Raw genomic sequence first — 23,429 nt, forward strand, 5'->3', positions numbered from 1 at the left:
TTCTGAGACTCACTTAGATAATTTGTTTGATGATACAGCAGTAGCAATACAAGGATATAACATATATATATATATATATATATATACATATATACATATATACACATATACATATATATATACACACACACACACACACACAGATATATGCACACACAGATGTGACACATCATGTGACACACACAGATGAAGTCGGAAGTTTACATACACCTTAGTCAAATACATTTGAACTCAGTTTTCACAATTCCTGACATTTAATCCAAGTAAAAATTCCCTGTCTCAGGTCAGCTAGGATCACCACTTTAATGTAAGAATGTGAAATGTCAGAATACTAGTAGAGAGAATGTGTCACGTCCTGACCAGTATAAGGGGTTATTTGTTATTGTAGTTTGGTCAGGACGTGGCAGGGGGTGTTTGTTTAGAGTGTTTCGGGGTTTGTTGGGCTATGTTCTTTGTTAGTCTATTTCTATGTTAGTTCTAGTATGTCTTTCTATGTGATGTTTATTGGGTGGACCTTCAATTGGAAGCAGCTGCTCCTCGTTGCTTCTAAATGAAGGTCCTATTTAAGAGGGGTGTTTTTCTATGGGATTGGTGGGTAGTTGTTCCTTGTTTAGTGTTTGTTGCACCTGACAGGACTGTTTTGTTCTTTTTTTGTATACGTATTTAGTTGTTTCTCCTTCTTCAAAATAAAAAGATGAGTATACATATTCCCGCTGCGTTTTGGTCCAATCCATATGACAACCGTGACAGAATGATTTATTTCAGATTTTATTTATTTTATCTCATTCCCAGTAGGTCATAAGTTTATATACACTCAATTAGTATTTGGTAGCATTGCCTTAAACAATTTTAACTTGGGTCAAACGTTTTGGGTAGCCTTCCACAAGCTTCCCACAATAAGTTGGTTGAATGTTGGCCCATTCCTCCTGACAGAGCTGGTGTAACTGAGTCACGTTGTATGCCTCCTTGCTAGCACATGCTTTTCAGTTCTGCCCACAAATTTATGGGATTGAGGTCAGGGCTTTGTGGTGGCCACTCCAATACCTTGACTTTGTTGTCCTTAAGCCATTTTCCCACAACTTTGGAAGTATACTTGGGGTCATGGTCCATTTAGAAGACCCATTTGCGACCAAGCTTTAACTTCCTGACTGATGTCTTGAGATGTTGCTTCAATATATCCACCTAATTTTCCTTCCTCATGATGCCATCTATTTTGTGAAGTGCACTAGTACCTCCTGCAGCAAAGCACCCCCACAACATGATGCTGCCACCCCCGTGCTTCACGGTTGGGATGGTGTTCTTCGGCTTGCAAGCCTCCTCCTTTTTCCTCCAAACATAACGATGGTCATTATGGCCAACAGTTCTATTTTTGTTTCATCAACCCAGAGGACATTTTTCCAAAAAGTTTGATCTTTGTCCCCATGTGCTGTTGCAAACCGTAGTCTGGCTTTATTTATGGCGGTTTTGAAGCAGTGGCTTCTTCCTTGATGAGCGGCCTTTCAGGTTATATCGATATAAAAATCGTTTTACTGTGGATATAGATACTTTTGTACCTGTTTCCTCCAGCATTTTTACAAGGTCCTATGCTGTTGTTCTGGGATTGATTTGCACTTTGCACACCAAAGTACGTTCATCTCTAGGAGACGTCGTCTCCTTCCTTCATCTCTAGAATGCGTCTCCTTCCTGAGCGGTATGACAGCTGCGTGGTCCCATGGTGTTTATAATTGCGTACTATTGTTTGTACAGATGAACGTGGTACCTTCAGGAGTTTGGAAATTGCTCCCAAGGATGAACCAGACTTGTGGAGGCCTACAATTATTTTTCTGAGGTCTTGGCTGATTTCTTTTGATTTTCCTATGATGTCAAGCAAAGAGGCACTGAATTTGAAGGTAGGCCTTGAAATACATCCACAGGTACACCTCCAATTGACTCAAATGATGTCAATTAGCCTACCAGTAGCTTCTAAAGCCATGACAATTTTCAGCAGCAACATTATGTACTAAATAATTATTTAAATAATTTACAAACAATGAAAAAAACTAAAAACACAGTTGGTTAGGAGCACGTAAAACGTCAGCCATGTTCTCCGGCGCCATGATAGTTTTCAACAATATCAACACAGTGTTACGTTAGCACAATTTCTACACAGAACATTGTGTTAGTAGTAAGCTACCATGCATAACATATTCATCATATTTTTTTTAATTTAACTAGGCAAGTCAGTTAAGAACAAATTCTTATTTATTTACAATCACAGCCTACCGGGGAACAGTGGGTTAACTGCCTTGTTCCGGGGCAGGACGACAGATCTTTACCTTGTCAGCTCAGGGATTCAATCCAGCAACCTTTCAGTTACTGGCTCAACGCTCTAACCACTAGGCTACCTGCAGCTCCATTACATGGTAACCCACTTCTCATTTAGCCTAGGGCTCTGCATGGCACTTTGGTCAGAAGTAGTGTGTCATTTCACTAACTCTTTCATCATGCAGTGGTAGAGAACTCATTTGAACACATACTGTGGCAAGAAAAAGTATGTGAACCCTTCGGAATTACCTGGACTTCTGCAGAAATTGGTCATACAATTTGATCTGATCTTCATCTAATTCACAGCAATAAACAAACACAGTCTGCTTAAACTAATAACACACAAACAAACACTTTTGTTTACACAAACAATTATTCATGTCATTATTGAACACACCGTTCACAGTGCAGGGTGGGAAAAGTATGTGAACCCTTGGATTTAATAACTGGTTGACCCTCCTTTGGCAGCAATAACCTCAACCAAATGTTTACTGTAGCTGTGGATCAGACCTGCACAACAGTCAGGAGGAATTTTGGACCATTCCTCTTTACAAAACGGTGTCAGTTCAGCAATATTCTTGGGATGTCTGGTGTGAACTGCTCTCTTGAGGTCATGCCACAGTATCTCTATCTGGTTGAGGTCAGGACTCTGACTGTGCCACTCTAGAAGGCGTATTTTCTTCTGTTTATGCCATTCTGTTGTTGATTTACTTCTGTGTTTTGGGTCATTGTCCTGTTGCATCACCCAACTTCTGTTGAGCTTCAATTGGTGGACAGATAGCCTAACAAACGTTGGAATTCATTTTTCCATGATAGCAAGCTGTCCAGGCCCTGAGGCAGCAAAGCAGCCCCAAACCATGATGCTCCCTTCACCATACTTTACAGTTTGGATGAGGTTTTGATGTTGGTGTGCTGTGCCTTTTTTTCTCCACACATAGTGTTGTGTATTCCTTCCAAACAACTCAACTAGTTTCATCTGTCCACAGAATATTTTGCCAGTAGTACTGTGGAACACCCAGATACTCTTTTGCGAACTTCAGGACGTGCAGTAATGTTTTTTTTGGACAGCAGTGGCTTCTTCCGTGGTGCCCTCCCATGAACACCATTATAGTTTAGTGTTTTACATATCGTAGACTCGTCAACAGAGATGTTAACATGTTCCAGAAATTTCTTTAACTGACACGCTAGGATTCTTCTTAACCTCATTGAGCATTCTGCGCTGTGCTCTTGCAGTCATCTTTGCAGGACGGCCACTCCTAGGGAGAGTAGCAACAGTGCTGAACTTTCTCCATTAATAGACAATTTGTCTTACCGTGGACTGATGGACACCAAGGCTTTTAGAGATACTTTTGAAACCCTTTCCAGGTTATTGCAAGTCAACAATTCTTAATCTTGGGTCTTCTGGGATCTCTTTTGTTCGAGGCATAGTTCACATCAGGCAATGCTTCCTGTGAATAGCTAACTCTAATTTTGTGAGTGGCAGCTCTAACCAACATCTCCAATCTCATCTACATTTACATTTACATTTACGTCATTTAGCAGACGCTCTTATCCAGAACGACTTACAAATTGGTGCATTCACCTTATGATATCCAGTGGAACAACCACTTTACAATAGTCTCAATGATTGTACTCCAGGTTAGCTGACTCCTGACTCCAATTAGAGTTTGGAGAAGTCATTAGCCTAGGGGTTGACATACTTTTTCCAACCTACACTGTGAATGTTTAAACTATGTGTATATTTAGACAAGAAAAATATAATAAATTGTGTTATTAATTTAAGTAGACTGTTTGTCTGTTGTTAGATGAAGATGAAGATCAGATCTAATTTTAAGACCAATTTATTCAGAAATCAAGATAATTCCAAAGTGTTCACATACTTTTTCTTGCCACTGCACATCTGTTGTCATAGCTGCAGACAGTGACTGACATGGGGGAACTCTTCTTGGTGTGAACCCTGTTTTGTTAGTGCCATAGATATGGTCTGTGGTCTGTGAGTGCACCGTCACTCACTCCACTCCCTACTGGGTGTGGTGTGTTAAATGTCTGTCAGACTGTCTGTGTATGTGGACAGACAGGGTGACACGTCTCTGAGAGAGGTAACAGTGTGTTGCTCTACAGAGTCAAATAGTTTTCCCCATTCTCCTTTCTGCGCTCTGCCAGCCAGCCAGTCAGTCAGCCAGCCAACGAGCCTTGAGTTCCGGGACAGCCAGCTATATTCCAGCAGTTGAGTCAAGGATAGTGCTGATTGTTCTGTATAATGTACGTATGTCAGTGTTCGCCCTGCATGCGTTCCACTGGTGTGATAACACTGCTCTGCCCAGTCCTGTTCAGCCAGCTAGCCAGGCAGATGTACCTTAGCCAACCGAGAGAGAGATAGATGCACCTTAGCCAACCATCTCTCTCTGTTGGCTAAGGTACGAGAGAGAGAGAGAGAGAGAGAGAGAGAGAGAGAGAGAGAGAGAGAGAGAGAGAGAGAGAGAGAGAGAGAGAGAGAGAGAGAGAGAGAGAGAGAGAGAGAGAGAGAGAGAGAGAGAGAGAGAGAGAGAGAGAGAGAGAGAGAGAGAGAGAGAGAGAGAGAGAGAGAGAGAGAGAGAGAGAGAGAGAGAGAGAGAGAGAGAGAGAGAGAGATGTACCTTTGCCAAACGAGAGTGTTGTAACTTTAATGGGTTACAGAGTTAATGTTTAAGTTAATTCATTGAGCTGTATCTAAAGATATTTTCTTTACAGTTATTTACATATGTAATTGTATTAGAATTTGTGTGTTGGAGATTGAGAGAACTACATACATACTTTGTTGTATTGGTTAGTATTGAATTACGCTTTTGACTGCAAGTTCCAGAATGCCTTGCAACAAGAGGTAGAGAGAGAACGCGCCAGTTATGTACAAGAGACAAGTGATTATCCTGACCTTTCGCTAGCAACTTACTTTTATTGTTTTATAGAATCTAAAGTTGTTAAATGTAACGTGAACAAGTATTATTACTAAAAGAAGCTTTCATCTCAAACCCGATGTCCCGAGTCATTACTTTGAAGAGAGAGAGAGATGGTTGGCTAAGGTACATCTCCCTCTGTTGGCAAAGGTACAAGAGAGAGAGAGAGAGAGAGAGAGAGAGAGAGGTAGCTTAGCCAACCAAGAGAGAGAGAGATGTAACACAAAGCCTTCACTATCTCATCCTGGAATATCCAATGCCTGAGGTCATCTGCCTTTGGCCTAAAGAGCAGGAACCTGGACTACACCATAGAAATCCGAAATACAGACATTACCATGTTATTTGTAGGATGGCATAGAGGAGACAGACCAACTGGTTGCCCTTTATGTTGCAGAGAGCTGGTAGTCCCATCCACCAAACTACCAGGTGTGAAACAGGGAAGGGACTCAGGGGGTATGCTAATTTGAGGAACATTTTACATTTGCCTAGAAATTCAAAAGGAAATGATCTTAACAGAGAAATGTTGTGTCTCTAGTATGGTTAAATGAGATGACATGCTATTTTCTAATCGATTACCTAACGTTAATTATTTGATTAAATTAATCAGGCAATAACTACTCATTAGGAATCCGGGGCGCCACAGAAGTATTAGCTTATATAGAGTGGCTATCTCCCGAATCCACTCTTAAAGATCTGAAGATCTTTTATATCAATAGCAGTCAATCATGAATTATTCTTTACCTTCTATCAGTCTCATCTGAACGTGTAGAATTCTTAGTTATCTGCACGAACCCTGGCATAAATTATGAATCAGCAATATACAAATTGGCTTCATTATTTATTTACTAACTAACTAAATAATCACAGAAATACATCACAAACATACAGTAGATACTGGTTACTAACAATGATAGGAAAGTCCCTAGTGGGCTAAGCTGATATGACGGCTTGGTAGACAAAGGGATGCTAATCCTTTGCCCCTGAATGGCCACTCAATTTCAATTCATATTTACGCCTGGATGGCGTTGTTGTCTTCTCTGTTGGAATCCGGTCCATCTGCTAGAGAGTTCATCAGAGTCTCTCTGGTTGAGTTTCCCCTAAGATCAAAGTCTTTTGTGGTTGTTAGAATGTTCTCATAGAATAGGTGTTTCGGCGGTTGTCTGTATTCTCGTCCTAACTTTACATAATTTCTAGCTACAGACTAGTAATTCGTGTCTAAGATTTGCACTTATTCTGTAGGGATCGATAGTCTCAGAGTTTAACCATTTGCAGCTGTGTAGCCAATGTTCCACGTGGAATAGTCTTGTCCTTTGGTAGGGTTGTAGTTTAAACCACTACACACACACACACACACACACAGACACACAGACTAGCATCACCCGGCATGTTTTGGTCTCAGAAATTCAACCATTTGCAACCTCAGCTCACACTGGGTTTTGCTCAGTCTGATATGAATTTAATCCGGAGTGGGTTTTATACGTAACAGTAGAAAAGGGCGGTCCATGATGTGATGTCTGGGCTCACGGGGGTGTGGCCACTGACTAGTTCATCTTTATTTGAGAATCCATACTCTCATTTAGAAGGTTAATATCATATTACATCTTTTCACAAATAGTTTCATGTTTAATCACATACTTTTCACAATATTTACATGTAAACCTGACAGCTAGGAAATGTACACTTTAAGAGATAACGTTGTGTGTTTCCTGTACGTCATGAGATCACCAAATGAAACACACTCGTCACAACTGTCCCTTAAGTGTCCACGGACTATTCCAACATTCTCAAAAGTAGCAATAGTGTTTAATTCTCCCATTTTGGGGATTTAGGAGTTTGGCCAAGTGAAGTTCTTTGTTCTCTCTGTGCTCTCTCCCACTCTTTCTGCGTGACCATGGGGAGAGTCTCCACCAGGAATGTATGACCTGAGATAACAAAACCTGGATGTAGGAGAGAGAGTGAAAGAGAGGGGGGAAGCCGCGATCTACACCCAGAAAGGGCCACTTCATGACAGAAAAATGTCCTCCTGTGTGCTACCTATATCCCCCCACTTTATTGAAGTCAGCTTCTCCACCCTGGAGGGGGAAATTAATAATTCCCAGGCCCGGGGACATGTACTAGTCTGTGGTGACCTAAATGCCAGAACTGGACAAGAACCTAACACCCTCAGCACACAGGGGGACAAACACCTGCCTGGAGGTGACGGCATTCCCTCCCACATATGCCCCCCCCCCTAGGCACAACTACAACAACATAACCTGTTAGGGCTAGGGGGCAGTATTGACACGGCTGGATAAAAAACATACCCGATTTAATCTGGTTACCACTCCTACCCAGTAACTAGAATATGCATATACTTATTACATATGGATAGAAAACACCCTAAATTTTCTAAAACTGTTTGAATGGTGTCTGTGAGTATAACAGAACTCAAATGGCAGGTCAAAACCTGAGAGATTCCTTTACAGGAAGTGGCCTGTCTGACCATTTCTTGAACTTCTTTTCCATCTCTATCATTTACTAAGGATCTCTGCTCTAACGTGACACTTCCCACGTCGTCCATAGGCGCTCAGAGCCCGGGAAAAAACAGAATGTCGTCATTCCAGCCCCAGGCTGAAACACATTATCGCCTTTCTCAAGTGGCCGATCAAGGGACACTGGGCTTATGCGCGTGACCCCGACCGCCCCCGCCTTTGGGATTTTTTCCTCTGTTTGCCGAAAAGGAGATTCCCTGTCGGAATATTATCGCTTTTCTACGAGAAAAATGTCGTAAAAATTGATTTTAAACAGCGGTTGACATGCTTCGAAGTACGGTAATGGAATATTTAGAATTTTATTGTCACGAATTGCGCCATGCGCGCGACACTTCTTTACTATTTCGGATAGTGTCTGGAACGCACGAACAAAACGCCGCTATTCGGATATAACGATGGATTATTTTGGACCAAACCAACATTTGTTATTGAAGTAGCAGTCCTGGGTGTGCATTCTGACGAAGACAACAAAAGGTAATCAAACTTTTATAATAGTAAATATGATTATGGTGAGTGCTAAACTTGCCGGGTGTCTAAATAGCGAGCCCGTGATGCCTGGGCTATGTACTTAGAATATTGCAAAATGTGCTTTCACCAAAAAGCTATTTTAAAATCGGACATATCGAGTGCATAGAGGAGGTCTGTATCTATAATTCTTCAAATAATTGTTATGCTTTTTGTGAACGTTTATCGTGAGTAATTTAGTAAAATGTTAGCGAATTCCCCGGAAGTTTGCGGGGGGTATGCTAGTTCTGAACGTCACATGCTAATGTAAAAAGCTGGTTTTTGATATAAATATGAACTTGATTGAACAAAACATGCATGTATTGTATAACATAATGTCCTAGGGTTGTCATCTGATGAAGATCATCAAAGGTGAGTGCTGCATTTAGCTGTCTTCTGGGTTTTGGTGACATTATATGCTGGCTTGAAAAATGGGTGTCTGATTATTTCTGGCTTGGTACTCTGCTGACATAATCTAATGTTTTGCTTTCGTTGTAAAGCCTTTTTGAAATCGGACAGTGTGGTTAGATTAACGAGAGTCTTGTCTTTAAATGGCTGTAAAATAGTCATATGTTTGAGAAATTGAAGTAATAGGATTTTTAAGGTTTTGAAAATCGCGCCACGCAAGCGTCCCACCTAGCCCATAGAGGTTAACCAATAAAAATGGGTCACAACTCCTGCAGCTCTGTCGCACGCTGGGTATGTACATAGTCAATGGTAGGCTTCGAGGGGACTCCTACGGTTGGTACACCTATAGCTCATCTCATGGCAGTAGTACTGTAGACTACTTTATCACTGACCTCAACCCAGAGGCTCTCAGAGTGTTCACAGTCAGCCCACTGACACCCCTGTCAGATCGCAAAGGCATCAAAGCCAAAGGAACTGAATAATATTAAAGAAATGCTATAGATGAAACTACAGAGTTTGTATGATAAATACACAGTCACACGCACATACACAGCACCAACATCCATGCACATATGTGCACACCCAAGGAACTAAAACACAGGAGTGCACCGTCATCTCAGCGTGTAAAGATGAAAGATCTTGGGTTACGAAACATCCACCGCAATACACAAACATATGCTCATCTGGCTTCTACCAGTGTCAATACACAGTGCTTATTACTGGGCAACAAGATTGTGAGGACAGCCTCGTTACCGTGACAACAGTAAATGTAGAGATGGAGCCACTTGGGTGTGTGTGTGTGTGTGTGTGTGTGTGTGTGTGTGTGTGTGTGTGTGTGTGTGTGTGTGTGTGTGTGTTGGCAGAGGTAAATGTTTTCATTGTTGTCCGATTGCCTTGCCTCTACTATTCAGAGGACCAAAACCAGCTTACAGCCGGTCCTCCTTAGTAGGGGTGACATAAGCAGCTCATCTTACTACATAGGTACAATGCTATAATAGACTAATACACAGCACAAAACACTAGGAGTGTATTTTGTTCAATAGCTTACAAGCTGTCATGACAGTCCCAAGTTGTTGCATCGATAAGGAATTTATTATAGTGTTTAAGGTTGCTGAAAGTAGACACATTCAGGCCCCATGGTCATCTCAGGGGCCAAACAAGGCCAGGACCCGTATTCACAAAGTCTGTGTGATAGACAATAGTGCTGATAGACAATAGGATCCGTTTTGTCTTTCAGATCATATTGAATAATATTTTATGGACAGGGGGAACCTGATCCTAGATCAGCACTCTTACTCTGAGACGCTGTTTGAACACATGCCCAGGAACCCAACTATGATCATAAATGATCCCTAGTAATCTACCTGTAATAGACGAGACTCTAGCCTGGTACTAGATTTTACCACTGTCTAACCCAATCAGAGCAGACACATAATCACTCACCTCGTATATCCCTCTATGCTCAACTTTGATCGCTCTTTTTACACTTTCTCTCTCTCCCACCCCTCTCTTCCCCTAACTACCTCCTTCCTTCCTTCCTTCCTTCCTTCCTTCCTTCCTTCCTTCCTTCCTTCCTTCCTTCCTTCCTTCCTTCCTTCCTTCCTTCCTTCCTTCCTTCCTTCCTTCCTTCCTTCCTTCCTTCGTTTGTGTGTGCGTGTGAAACTCAAAGACGTGTCAAAACAGTGAGATGAAACAGTTCTGCCTCTGACAACGTGGAACATTCTTTCCCTGCTCTGCCAAAACAGAACAGCAACACAAAACAAAACAAAAATCCAAGTCTACTTTCTGTCACTGTCCCTAGGCCCAAAAAACGCTATATATCGATCCGCAGAGGGGAGACATTTACAAGATGCGGCAATCACATTTCCCGTCTCGTGTTTTCGGGGCTCAGACAGTGATTGTCATTTCAGATCTACCAAACAAAGTGGCTGTATCGAAAAGCAATTATAGGGAAGAGAGATGTGAAATAGCATGTTAGACTGGTCATTTCTGCAGGGTAGAGAGAGAGAAGAACTAGCTACACTAACACAGCATTAATAATAGCCTTTGATTATGCTGCCTGTGAGTCCATCAGAAAACGAATTACCATCTACAGAAAGACACACACACACACACACACAGTAAGAGAGACACAGACAGAAGCTTGGGATAACCCCCTCTGTCTCTCCAGCTGAGCAAACAAGAAAAAAGCAATCACCTCACTTTTATCATTAGATATCTCAGTAGTGTGTGTGTGGGTGTGTGTGCGCATGTTTATATTTACCTGCTATAGATGAATCAGACTATAGATGTCTCTCTCACCCTAGACACAATGGCAGCTATGGGTTGGAATACTTTATGTTTGAAATGCTGTATGTTTGTTCATCGGACTGATTGCACTCAGCTCCCCTCCCTCTCCACCTCCCGTCAATTCAATTTCAATTTCAATTTAACGGCTTTATTGGCATGGGATACATATGTCTACATTGCCAAAGCAAGTGAAACAGACAAACAAAATTGAAATAAACAATAAAAAAATAACAGTTAACATTAAACTCACAAAAGTTCCAAAAGAATAAAGACATTTAAAATGTCATATTATGTATATATATACAGTGTTATAACGATGTGCAAAAAGTTAAAGTAAAGAACAAAAGGGTAAATAAATAAACATAAATACTTTTTCTTGTGACAAATATTGTCACAAATATTGCTGCTGTGATGGCACACTGTAGTATTTCACATAGTAGATATGGGAGTTTCTCCAAATTGGGTTTGTTTTCGAATTCTTTGTACGTCTGTGTAATCTGAGGGAAACGTGTGTCTCTAATATGGTCATACATTTGGCAGGAGGTTAGGAAGTGCAGCTCAGTTTCCATCTCATTTTGTGGGCAGTGTGCACATAGCCCGTCTACTCTTGAGAGCCAGGTCTGCCTACGAGCAAGGCTATAGCAAGGCTATGGTCACTGAGTCTGTACATAGTCAAAGCTTTCCTTAAGTTTGGATCAGTCACAGTGGTCAGGAATTCTGCCACTGTGTAGTCTCTGTTTAGGTCCAAATAGCATTCTAGTTTGCTCTGTTGTTTTGTTGATTGTTTCCAATGTGTCAGGTACATTTATTTTTGTTTTCTCATCATTTAGTTTGGTCTAATTGCGTTCCTGGAGCTCTGTGGGGTGTGTTAGTGTTTGTGAACAGAGCCCCAGGACCAGCTTGCTTAGGGGACTCTTCTCCAGGTTCATCTCTCTGTAGGTGATGACTCTGTGGGGTCTGTTAGTGTTTGTGAACAGAGCCCCAGGACCAGCTTGCTTAGGGGACTCTTCTCCAGGTTCATCTCTCTGTAGGTGATGACTCTGTGGGGTGTGTTAGTGTTTGTGAACAGAGCCCCAGGACCAGTTTGCTTAGGGGGCTCTTCTCCAGGTTCATCTCTCTGTAGGTGATGGCTTTGTTATGGAAGGTTTGGGAATCGCTTTCTTTTTGGTGGTTGTAGAATTTAACGGCTCTTTTCTGGATTTTTATAATGAGTGGGTATCGGCCTAACTCTGCTCTGCATGCATTATTTGGTGTTTTACGTTGTACACTGAGAATATTGTTGCAGAATTCTGCATGACCAGCTCGGAAACCAGATTGTGTCAAGACACAGTAGAAGGTACGGTGGGATTCGAAATGGTCGGTGATCTGTTTGTTAACTTGGCTTTCGAAGACCTTAGAAAGGCAGGGTAGGATAGATATAAGTCTGTAGCAGTTTGGGTCTAGAGTGTCTCCCCTTTGAAGAGGGGGATGACCGCGGCAGCTTTCCAATCTTTGGGGATCTCAGACGATACGAAAGAGAGGTTGAACTGAGTTAAAGGGTTTTGGGCACTGGCCAGCAGGGCTAGTAGATTTCTACTAGCCCGGTTAACATTCAAGTCCAAATGATGTGCCATGCGATGTTTGAAGATAACCACATTTTACTGACCTGTCAGGCTAGTTGGGAAAATGTTCTACTAGCCCAGTCTCAAAGTACTAGCCTCAGGCTAGCTTAATTTCCATCCCTAATTATAACCATTGGCTGCATGGCAGCTACAGGCCACTAAGCCCAGCCCAGTTCTTAGGGCAAAGTTAGAATGAGTTTGTGTGTGTGTGTGAGTGCTGGTGGGGTTGTTTTCCCTGGCTTTCTTCCAGATTCCTAAATACCAACGCTCTTAACCTGTTGGGTCTAGGGGGCAGCATTTGCACGTCTGGATAAAAAAAATGTACCCGATTTAATCTGGTTACTAATCCTACCCAGTAACTAGAATATGCATATACTTATTATATATGGATAGAAAACACTCTAAAGTTTCCAAAACTGTTTGAATGGTGTCTGTGAGTATAACAGAACTCATTTGGCAGGCAAAACCCTGAGACATTTTCTGACAGGAAGTGGATACCTGATGTGTTGTATTGACTTTAAACCTCTCCCATTGAAAAACACAGGGGTTTAGGAATATTTTGGCACTTCCTATTGCTTCCACTAGATGTCACCAGCCTTTACAAAGTGTTTTGAGTCTTCTGGAGGGAGATCTGACCGAACAAGAGCCATGGAACGGTGATGTCCCATTAGACACCTGGCGCGCTACTTCATGTTGGGTACCCTCGTTCCAATACGTTATAAAAGGCTATGCATTCGTCCACCTTGAATATTATTCATGTTCTGGTTAAAAAAGGCCCTAATGATTTATGCTATACAACGTTTGACATGTTTGAACGAACGGAAATATATTTTTTCCCCTCGTTCATGACGAGAAGTCCGGCTGGCTTACATCATGTGCTAACGAGACGGAGATTTTTGGACATAAATGATGAGCTTTTTTGAACAAAACTACATTCGTTATGGACCTGTGATACCTGGAAGTGACATCTGATGAAGAGAATCAAAGGTAATGGATTATTTACATAGTATTTTCGATTTTAGATTTCCCCAACATGACGTCTAGTCTGTATCGCAACGCGTATTTTTCTGGGCACAGTGCTCAGATTATTGCAAAGTGTGATTTCCCAGTAAGGTTATTTTTAAATCTGGCAAGTTGATTGCGTTCAAAAGATGTAAATCTATAATTCTTTAAATGACAATATAATATTTTACCAATGTTTTCTAATTTTAATTATTTAATTTGTGACGCTGACTTGACTGCCGGTTATTGGAGGGAAACGATTTCCTCAACATCAATGCCATAGTAAAACGCTGTTTTTGTATATAAATATGAACTTGATAGAACTAAAAATGCATGCATTGTCTAACATAATGTCCTAGGAGTGTCATCTGATGGAGATTGTAAAAGGTTAGTGTATCATTTTAGCTGGTTTTATGGTTTTGGTGACCCTGTCTTTGACTTGACAAAACATTACACACAACTCTTGTAAATGTACTGTCCTAACATACTCTAAATTTATGCTTTCGCCGTAAAACCTTTTTGAAATCGTAAAACGTGGTTAGATTAAGGAGATGTTTATCTTTCAAATGGTGTAACATAGTTGTATTTTTGAAAAATTTGAATTTTGACATTTATTTGGATTCAAATTTGCCGCTCTTGAAATGCACCTGCTGTTGATGGAGTGCACCACAGGTGGCACGCTAGCGTCCCACCTAGCCCCAAGAGGTTAAGCAAGACCGACAAGGAATCAAGACACACAAACGGAGCACACACAAAATTGATGCATGCACACACACACAGACACGCACTACCTCTCCCCAACCTTCATCACGCACTACCTCTCCCCAACCTTCATCACGCACTACCTCTCCCCAACCTTCATCACGCACTACCTCTCCCCAACCTTCATCACGCACTACCTCTCCCCAAACTTCATCACGCACTACCTCTGCCCAACCTTCATCACGCACTACCTCTGCCCAACCTTCATCACGCACTACCTCTGCCCAACCTTCATCACGCACTACCTCTGCCCAACCTTCATTGCTTTAGGCCCTGAAGCCCCTGAACATTTTGTTCCAAATCCTTTGTATAAACAGTACAGCGCTACAACACAGATAATCCTAGCACATTTACCCATGTTACACAGCACACTGATCCCAGGGCTCTCTGCCTCCACTAACATCAATACAAAAGGCAAACTGGAGGCCTTTGGAAACATCTACTGTGTCTTGACCCAGGATTTCCATTGAGCATGATGCAATTACACACCTACTTAACTTTAACACCAACGTTCCAGGGGAAAGGTTCAGCAGAAGTGGAATCCAGCCACTTTCAAGAAACCTCTGGCCCTTAGTCAACGGCCCTGTCGAAGCTAGCCAGTAAAATCTTCTGGGACTGTTTGGAGTCCTGGGCCTATATAAAGCATAAAGAGTAGGAGTGCTGATCTAGGAACAGTTTTGCCTTTTAGATCCTAATTTATAAGATTACATGAACTAGGAGGACCTGATCCTAGATCAGCACTCCTACTTCGAGATGCATAGTGCCTGACCTACCACAGTCGGTTGTCAAAAGTTATTAACTTGTTTGCTTATAGTAGAAAGTGGTTTCAGTGGGTTACCCTTCCTATATCTCCCTTTTCTTTACCTCTCTTCCCCCTCTTGCCTTCTTAAACTAAGTTCCTCCCTTTCTCACGCAGTATGATTATTCTCCATTTCTTCCATTGTTATTTCCTTTCCCTCTCCTGTGCCATTGGTGTAGTAACAGTTCTCTAGGAATGTGCTGCTGCTGTTGCTAGCTCCCCTGGGAACCAATGGGCTGGTGGCTGGGTGGTGGCTGGCAGATGAAATGGCATTTGCAGCCAGAAGAACACAGCTCTCCACTGCTCAGTACATAAGAACACCTCCCTCCAAATCTCTCTTTTGATTAGAGACGGTGATTGTCATAAGTGGACCTCATTGTCACCTTCTAAAAGGGGAACAGCTCAGATAAATAGAGCAATTTAAAACTTGACCTAGTGTGACAGAGAGAGAGAGGAGAGAGAGGGAGAAACAGGAATTGAGAGAAAGATGAACACACACACTAATCATGTGTAAATCTGCAGTAACATCAACTTGCATGTCTGTCACATGCTTTTATAAACACAAAGGAGTTATTGAGAAATATGTATTTCTTCCATAAAAACAACGTCTTTGGGAAGACTCACAGGAGTGAGGAAACCTGGCTTATTCCTCAGAATTCAAAATCTGTTCTGGAACTCTCTCTATGGAACTCATTTCTCAATCATAAATCATAGTCATTCTCAGACAGGCCAAAATTACATCTGTGATACAACATTCAACAGCTGGAACTGATACAGTGAGGGAAAAAAGTATTTGATCCCCTGCTGATTTTCTACGTTTGCCCACTGACAAAGAAATGATCAGTCTATAATTTTAATGGTAGGTTTATTTGAACAGTGAGAGACAGAACAACAACAACAAAAAAATCCAGAAAAAACGAATGTCAAAAATGTTATACATTGATTTGCATTTTAATGAGGGAAATAAGTATTTGACCCCCTCTCAATCAGAAAGATTTCTGGCTCCCAGGTGTCTTTTATACAGGTAAGGAGCTGAGATTAGGAGCACACTCTTAAAGGGAGTGCTCCTAATCTCAGTTTGTTACCTGTATAAAAGACACCTGTCCACAGAAGCAATCAATCAATCAATCAGATTCCAAACTCTCCACCATGGCCAAGACCAAAGAGCTCTCCAAGGATGTCAGGGACAAGATTGTAGACCTACACAAGGCTGGAATTGGCTACAAGACCATCGCCAAGCAGCTTGGTGAGAAGGTGACAACAGTTGGTGCGATTATTCGCAAATGGAAGAAACACAAAAGAACTGTCAATCTCCCTCGGCCTGGGGCTCCATGCAAGATCTCACCTCGTGGAGTTGCAATGATCATGAGAACGGTGAGGAATCAGCCCAGAACTACACGGGAGGATCTTGTCAATGATCTCAAGGCAGCTGGGACCATAGTCACCAAGAAAACAATTGGTAACACACTACGCCGTGAAGGACTGAAATCCTGCAGCGTCCGCAAGGTCCCCCTGCACAAGAAAGCACATATACATGCCCGTCTGAAGTTTGCCAATGAACATCTGAATGATTCAGAGCAAAACTAGGTGAAAGTGTTGTGGTCAGATGAGACCAAAATGGAGCTCTTTGGCATCAACTCAACTCGCCGTGTTTGGAAGAGGAGGAATGCTGCCAATGACCCCAAGAACACCATCCCAACCATCAAACATGGAGGTGGAAACATTATGCTTTGGGGGTGTTTTTCTGCTAAGGGGACAGGACAACTTCACCGCATCAAAGGGACGATGGACGGCGCCATGTACCGTCAAATCTTGGGTGAGAACCTCCTTCCCTCAGCCAGGGCATTGAAAATGGGTCGTGGATGGGTATTCCAGCATGACAATGACCCAAAACACACAGCCAAGGCAACAAAGGAGTGGCTCAAGAAGAAGTACATTAAGGTCCTGGAGTGGCCTAGCCAGTCTCCAGACCTTAATCCCATAGAAAATCTGTGGAGGGAGCTGAAGGTTCGAGTTGCCAAACGTCAGCCTCGAAACCTTAATGACTTGGAGAAGATCTGCAAAGAGGAGTGGGACAAAATTCCTCCTGAGATGTGTGCAAACCTGGTGGCCAACTACAATAAATGTCTGACCTCTGTGATTGCCAACAAGGGTTTTGCCACCAAGTACTAAGTCATGTTTTGCAGAGGGGTCAAATACTTATTTCCCTCATTAAAATGCAAATCATTTTATAACATTTTTGACATGCGTTTTTATGGATTTTTTTGTTGTTATTCTGTCTCTCACTGTTCAAATAAACCTACCATTAAAATTATAGATTGATAATTTATTTGTCAGTGGGCAAACGTAGAAAATCAGCAGGGGATCAAATACTTTTTTCCCTCACTGTAAATTAGCTTGTAATATGGCACACTGATGATATCGGATCTGAAAAAAACAGTATGTGGTTCATTATGTAAATGTTGGCTGGCCCTCGCTTCATACTCGTCGCCAAACACACTGGCTCCAGGTCATCTACAAGTCTCTGCTAGGTAAAGCCCCGCCTTATCTCAGCTCACTGGTCACCATAGCAGCACCCACCCGTAGCACACGCTCCAGCAGGTATATCTCACTAGTCACCCCCAAAGCCAATTCCTCCTTTGGCCGCCTTTCCTTCCAGTTCTCTGCTGCCAATGACTGGAACAAACTGCAAAAATCACTGAAGCTGGAGACTCATATCTCCCTCACTAGCTTTAAGCACCAGCTGTCAGAGCAGCTCACATATCACTGCACCTGTACATAGCCCATTGGTAAGTAGCCAATCCAACTACCTCATCCCCATACTGTATTCATTTATTTATCTTGCTCCTTTGCACCCCAGTATCTCTACTTGCACATTCGTCTTCTGCACATCAAACACTCCAGTGTTTAATTGCTATATTGTAATTACTTCGCCACCATGGCCTATTTATTATCTAACCTCATTTGCACACACTGTATATAGACTTTTTCTCTACTGTATTATTGACTGTATGTTTGTTTATTCCATGTGTAACTCTGTGTTGTTGTATGTGTCGCACTGCTTTGCTTTATTCTTGGCCAGGTCGCAGTTGTAAATGAGAACTTGTTCGCAACTAGCCTACCTGGTTAAATAAAGGTAGAAATAAAAATAAATGTAAAAAACTAACAGGAACCGACCAACCTATCGACCGACCAACAAACAGACAAGACAGTCAGACAGACAGCGATGTGAAAGCTTTTATCCAGTACAATAACAAGATGAGCCATTCAGTACCAGTGTCTATACAGGATAAGCTCTAAGCAAGAACATTCTGGCTAAAGACTTATAGGAGTACCAGAAAGACAGAATAAGGTCAAATTGTATTGGAGAACAATTGCATGTAAATGCAGCTCCGCTCCCCTACAGAAATGCTGCTACGGTCCCCTGTATATAGGCTATTGTTATTTTACTGCTGCTCTTTAATTATTTGTTACTTTTATTTCTTATTCTTATTGGTCTTATTATTTTTAACTGTATTGTTGGACTATTTGCACCCCCCCCCCCTTTTACACCCCTGCTACTCTCTGTCATTATCATCTATGCATAGTCACTTTAATAACTCTACCTACATGTACATATTACCTCAACTAACCGGTGCCCCCGCACATTGAATCTGTACCGGTACCCCCCTGTATATAGTCTCGATATTGTTATTTTACTGCTGCTTGTTACTTTTATTTCTTCTTCTTATCCGTATTTTTTTAAACTGCATTGTTGGTTAGGGGCTCGTAAGTAAGCATTTCACTGTAAGGTGTTGTATTCGGTGCATGTGACAAATACAATTTGATTTGAAATAGAAGATCATTCTACTTCTATGCATGCCCTATCTTCATCAACCAGCTCTTAGTGAGCTGCAGCAGTGGGGATAACTGTGTGGTATTTTAAAGGGATCAGGAGCCAACACTTCTGTTGAAAATATGGTGTGTTATGTCAAAACGTCTCCTGATCATCGAGCCTCGAACAGGATCATGGTTAATTTCACCACAGTGTAAACAATTTAGGATTTATATTTATATTATATATTATTCTATTCTAATTTTATTCTGTACTGGAGCTGGACTGTACTCAACTGGACTGAGCTCAAGCCAGAAGTTATGAAATCAGGACGTGGGACTTTGGACGAGTCCCACCCTTATCATTCAGAGCAGGCCGAGGAAGAGTTATACAGACCCTGATGATGGTTGCATGACCCAAACGTGCCAGTTTAATCAAATATCACCAGGATGTTTAACTCTTAGAACTAGACAGAGCAGTGTGCAGGGTTTTGCCTTTTGGAATGAATACAGTACAATATGGTTAGTACCAAGGATTAGTGGTCAAGCTCAACTCTGAGTTCTCATAGAAACAGTCTTTGGGTGCAGAGTTCTGCACAGGTTCCTCTTGTCAACTGCTGTAGTAGCCCAGTGTGACACTCCCTCAACCACAACGTTTGACACCTCATGCGGTCCTCTGTAGCTCAGTTGGTAGAGCATGGCTCAGCTTTGGCTCTTGCAACACCAGGATATTGCTTTCAATACCCATACAGGGCTGTGATAAAATTATAAAAAGGGGGAAAATACTATATCTACTTTTGCATATGCTTGAAAACTCATAAATGTCGCTGAGTTAAAGCAGTTCTGCATGCAAGAGTGAGCAAAAATTCCTCCACAGCAACGTGAGAGACTGATCAACAACTACAGGTAGAATTTAGTTGCAGTCATTGCAGCTAAAGGTGGTACAACCAGTTAGAGTGTAAGGGGGCAATTACTTTTTCACATTGGGCAATTGGGTGTTGCATAACTTTGTTAATTAAATAAATAAAATGTATATATTTTTTTGTTTGTTATTTGTAAACTTAGGTTCCTTTTATCTAATATTTGGTATTGGTTGACGATTTGATAACATTCAGTATCAAAAATATGCAAAAATAGAGAAAATCATAAAGGGGACAAATACTTTTTCACGGCACTGTACGTAAAAAATGATGCACGCATGACTGTAAGTTGCTTTGGATAAAAACGTCTGCTAAATCACATATATTATAGAATTATTGTTGTCTCCAGGAAAGGAGAGTTAGCGTACTATTTATTACTTCACCACTCTTCTACAACTATAGAAATAGAATGTGTTCAACCATCACAAAATGACTTGAATGGGAGTGTCCGTTCTATAAATGATATTTCTACGTCTAAAACACCCACTGAGTGACATTAGGAAACACCGGAGGCTGCATGATCAGAGCCAAAGCTGACATGTTCCCCAACAGATTATGATGAATGATTTGCAACTAAATGATTCCCTGTCACAAAAACAAATACTGTCTGGAGTTCAGACATGACTAGAGACATTGATTCAGCCATAGTATGTAGACATTCAGTATTTCTGTTAACATAAGCATTCTTTTCCACCCTGTTTTCATAATAATAATAATAAAAATAATGTATTCAACTTTCATAGCGCTAATCACTACATAAAGAATCACAAAGTGTTTGAAGCAACAAAAAAACTTTCAATTTAGACAAAACAACATCACAACAACATGAGCTGGACAGTCATTAGAAAGTTCACGGCTTGAGTGGTCATTGGCAATAACATTTGACATTCTTTAATCCAACATATTTCATGAGGGAAGAGACACAACCTCAAGCTGCATGGGCTGAGTTTACACAGGCAGTCCAATTCAGATTTTTTTTTAAATCCATGAATTGGTCTTTTGACCAATCACATCAGATCTTTCACATCATATCTTTTTCAGAGCTGATCTGATTGGTCAAAAGACAAATTAGTGGGGGGGGGGGGTTTGTGTCTGTAATATGTAGAATTACAGCAACCCTAGTCGGCAAGATGAATGTCAGCCTATATAGCCTACTGCAGGGTTCCCCAACTGGCAGCCCGTGGGCGATTATATTTGGCCCTCAAGTTATGAGCACATTATTTTTTAATTGTTGGATTTAAGACTGTAAAAACACCAGCAAATCAACTCCAAGTTAGTTCAATATGGGAAATCTGTTCCAAATATAATATAGAGATACTGTTTATGTGATCGTCTACAAATGTAAACAAGGCTTTGAATTGATTCTGTTTTACATTTACATTTTAGCAGACGCTCATGTCCAGAGCGATTTACAGGAGAAATGTGGGTTAAATGTCTTACTCTAGCGCATATCGACGGATTGTTTTAACCAAATCGGCTCAGGTATTCTAACCAACAAACCTTTCAGTTACTGGTCCAACGCTCTCACACCGCTATTCAAATATGACATATGTTTGAGCTTCTTGCAGTCAATTTGCCGTCAACAAATGATTAATGGATTGTGTTCCATCCCACTGACTATCCGTCCTCTCAAGAACAAATCAGACCGTGACTGCATCTAGTTGATGATCCCGAGCCTACTTCATGTTCATGTGCATAAAGCAACAACAACAACAACACCTACTAAGATAAGCCAGTTGTTGTATTTTAAGCAATATAGTTTATAACAGAGCAATATTATATTATAATATTGTGGTCCAATATGTTGCATTTGAACACTCCTTCCTATAAGGCGACATTTTATCAGGAGATTCAGCATCACGGAGGAGATTGTCTATGTGCAAAGCAAATAAACTGAAACTGCACAGTAAGTCCATAATAAGCATAACGCCTATTCAATTATGAATCAAAAACAGAGCATGGTTATTGCAGTCTATATTTCCATTACAATAACAGCACACGTTTCGTTTCTAACGTGTCGGCTCAAATGTTGCAAATATGTCTATGCAACAGTTGGCTACTTACATAAAGTGAAGTGGCTGAGATTCGTGCAATATCACCCTGAGTTCCTTTCAATTCCTTGCCTCGCGTACGATTGTAATATCCCCACTAGTCTATTTGCTAAATGCAGTACATTCTTTGGACGCGTTCCTTTAAATTGCACGTACCTGATATTCCTCCTCCGATAACTATAACGTCGTATGAGTTCTGTGCTGTCATGGTGTCGTTATGCCACTCTCTCTCTCTCTCCCACTATCACTGTCACTGTCTATCTCTCGCTCTCTACCAGCGCTGCCTGCCGTTCGCTCGCCTTGCTCGGTGGTGCTAAACGCCACGAGGACAGAGGATCGCATCTGTATTAAAAGCGGCGGAGACAGGCCCACTTTAGCCGACTCCGCCTACGGGTTGTAGCCTACTCTGCATGATTCTGTTGTGATATGACAGGTGAGAGGCACAATAATTGCTCCTTGTCCTAGAAAGACACCGCTCATACATAGATAGATAGATAGATAGATAGATAGATAGATAGATAGATAGATAGATAGATAGATAGATAGATAGATAGATAGATAGATAGATAGATAGATAGATAGATAGATAGATAGATAGATAGATAGATAGATAGATAGATAGATAGATAGATAGATAGATAGATAGATAGATAGATAGATAGATAGATAGATAGATAGATGATAGATAGATAGATAGGTTTTGTTACATTTCAGTCTTCGGTGATGTATATAAAGTGTAATATTGGGATGCAAACTCAACATGTAATACATTCCTACTCTATATCTGACATGATACAGGTCTCTTCTTTTTTTAAGCCCATAACCATGTTTGAAGTGTATACTTTATTTTCAAAGTAGATTTGTTTTAGACTATCAAGAACCACTCTGTGTGACCCTGATTTAGCCCACTGCAGTAAAAGTCTAATTCTATGTAAACAAAAACAAATGTCTAATTTTCTGCATATCGCTTGAGCTGTCTGTATCCTCCTGACTAGAGTTGATTTTTTTAAAGAAACTAAATATGTTTATCTGCATCTCTGCTCAAAACTGGGTAAAATGTTGAAAGTCATGTGAGTGTTATCCAGTACATTTAGTTATTTATTGCTTTTAAAAAGTCGACCAACCTTGCCGCAGCCCCCACCCCCCCGCCCTCTCAACCCCACTGACCAGGAGAGAGTGGATAGTGATGTACTAGTGTGGAGCTTTACTAGCTTAACCCATATGGGATCTAACTCGGATTATAGGATTACCACAATATACCCATTATGAATCATATACTACACCCTTCTGTACACTCACTAGGGACACAGATCTAGGAGCTCAGATGCTCAGATAGTTACATAAGCTAGATACTCTAACTTGATTGATAGCCTGAAATGGCTTCTGGGTAGCTAGATATGAGGTTGGGAGATTGGTAACCCACAGTATCTGAGAGCTAGCTAAAACCAACTTCATAAAATTGCTAGGTGGCTAGTAGTATTACAGAGAAACAACAACAAAAAGTATTGTAAA

The 23,429-nt window shown here is 41.2% G+C and overlaps 1 protein-coding gene across 2 annotated transcripts in view; it reads right to left on the bottom strand.

Moving 5' to 3' along the window:
- LOC106586788 (amine oxidase [flavin-containing]) overlaps nt 1-22,270 on the bottom strand; it is a 72,730-nt gene extending 50,460 nt beyond the window's left edge. Inside the window, exon 1 of one of the 2 annotated variants that reach the window (XM_014174441.3) lies at nt 22,074-22,270. In XM_014174441.3, coding sequence (XP_014029916.1) covers nt 22,074-22,125 — 52 coding nt within the window. In that variant the 5' untranslated portion in view covers nt 22,126-22,270. Of the gene's footprint in view, nt 1-21,930 lie in introns of both variants that reach the window. The other variant, XM_082969171.1, reaches the window with a different exon arrangement.
- Between the last annotated feature and the right edge of the window lie 1,159 nt (nt 22,271-23,429).

This window comes from Salmo salar, chromosome 25, assembly GCF_965601325.2.
Source record: "Salmo salar chromosome 25, fSalSal1, whole genome shotgun sequence".
Classification (NCBI taxonomy): domain Eukaryota; kingdom Metazoa; phylum Chordata; class Actinopteri; order Salmoniformes; family Salmonidae; genus Salmo; species Salmo salar.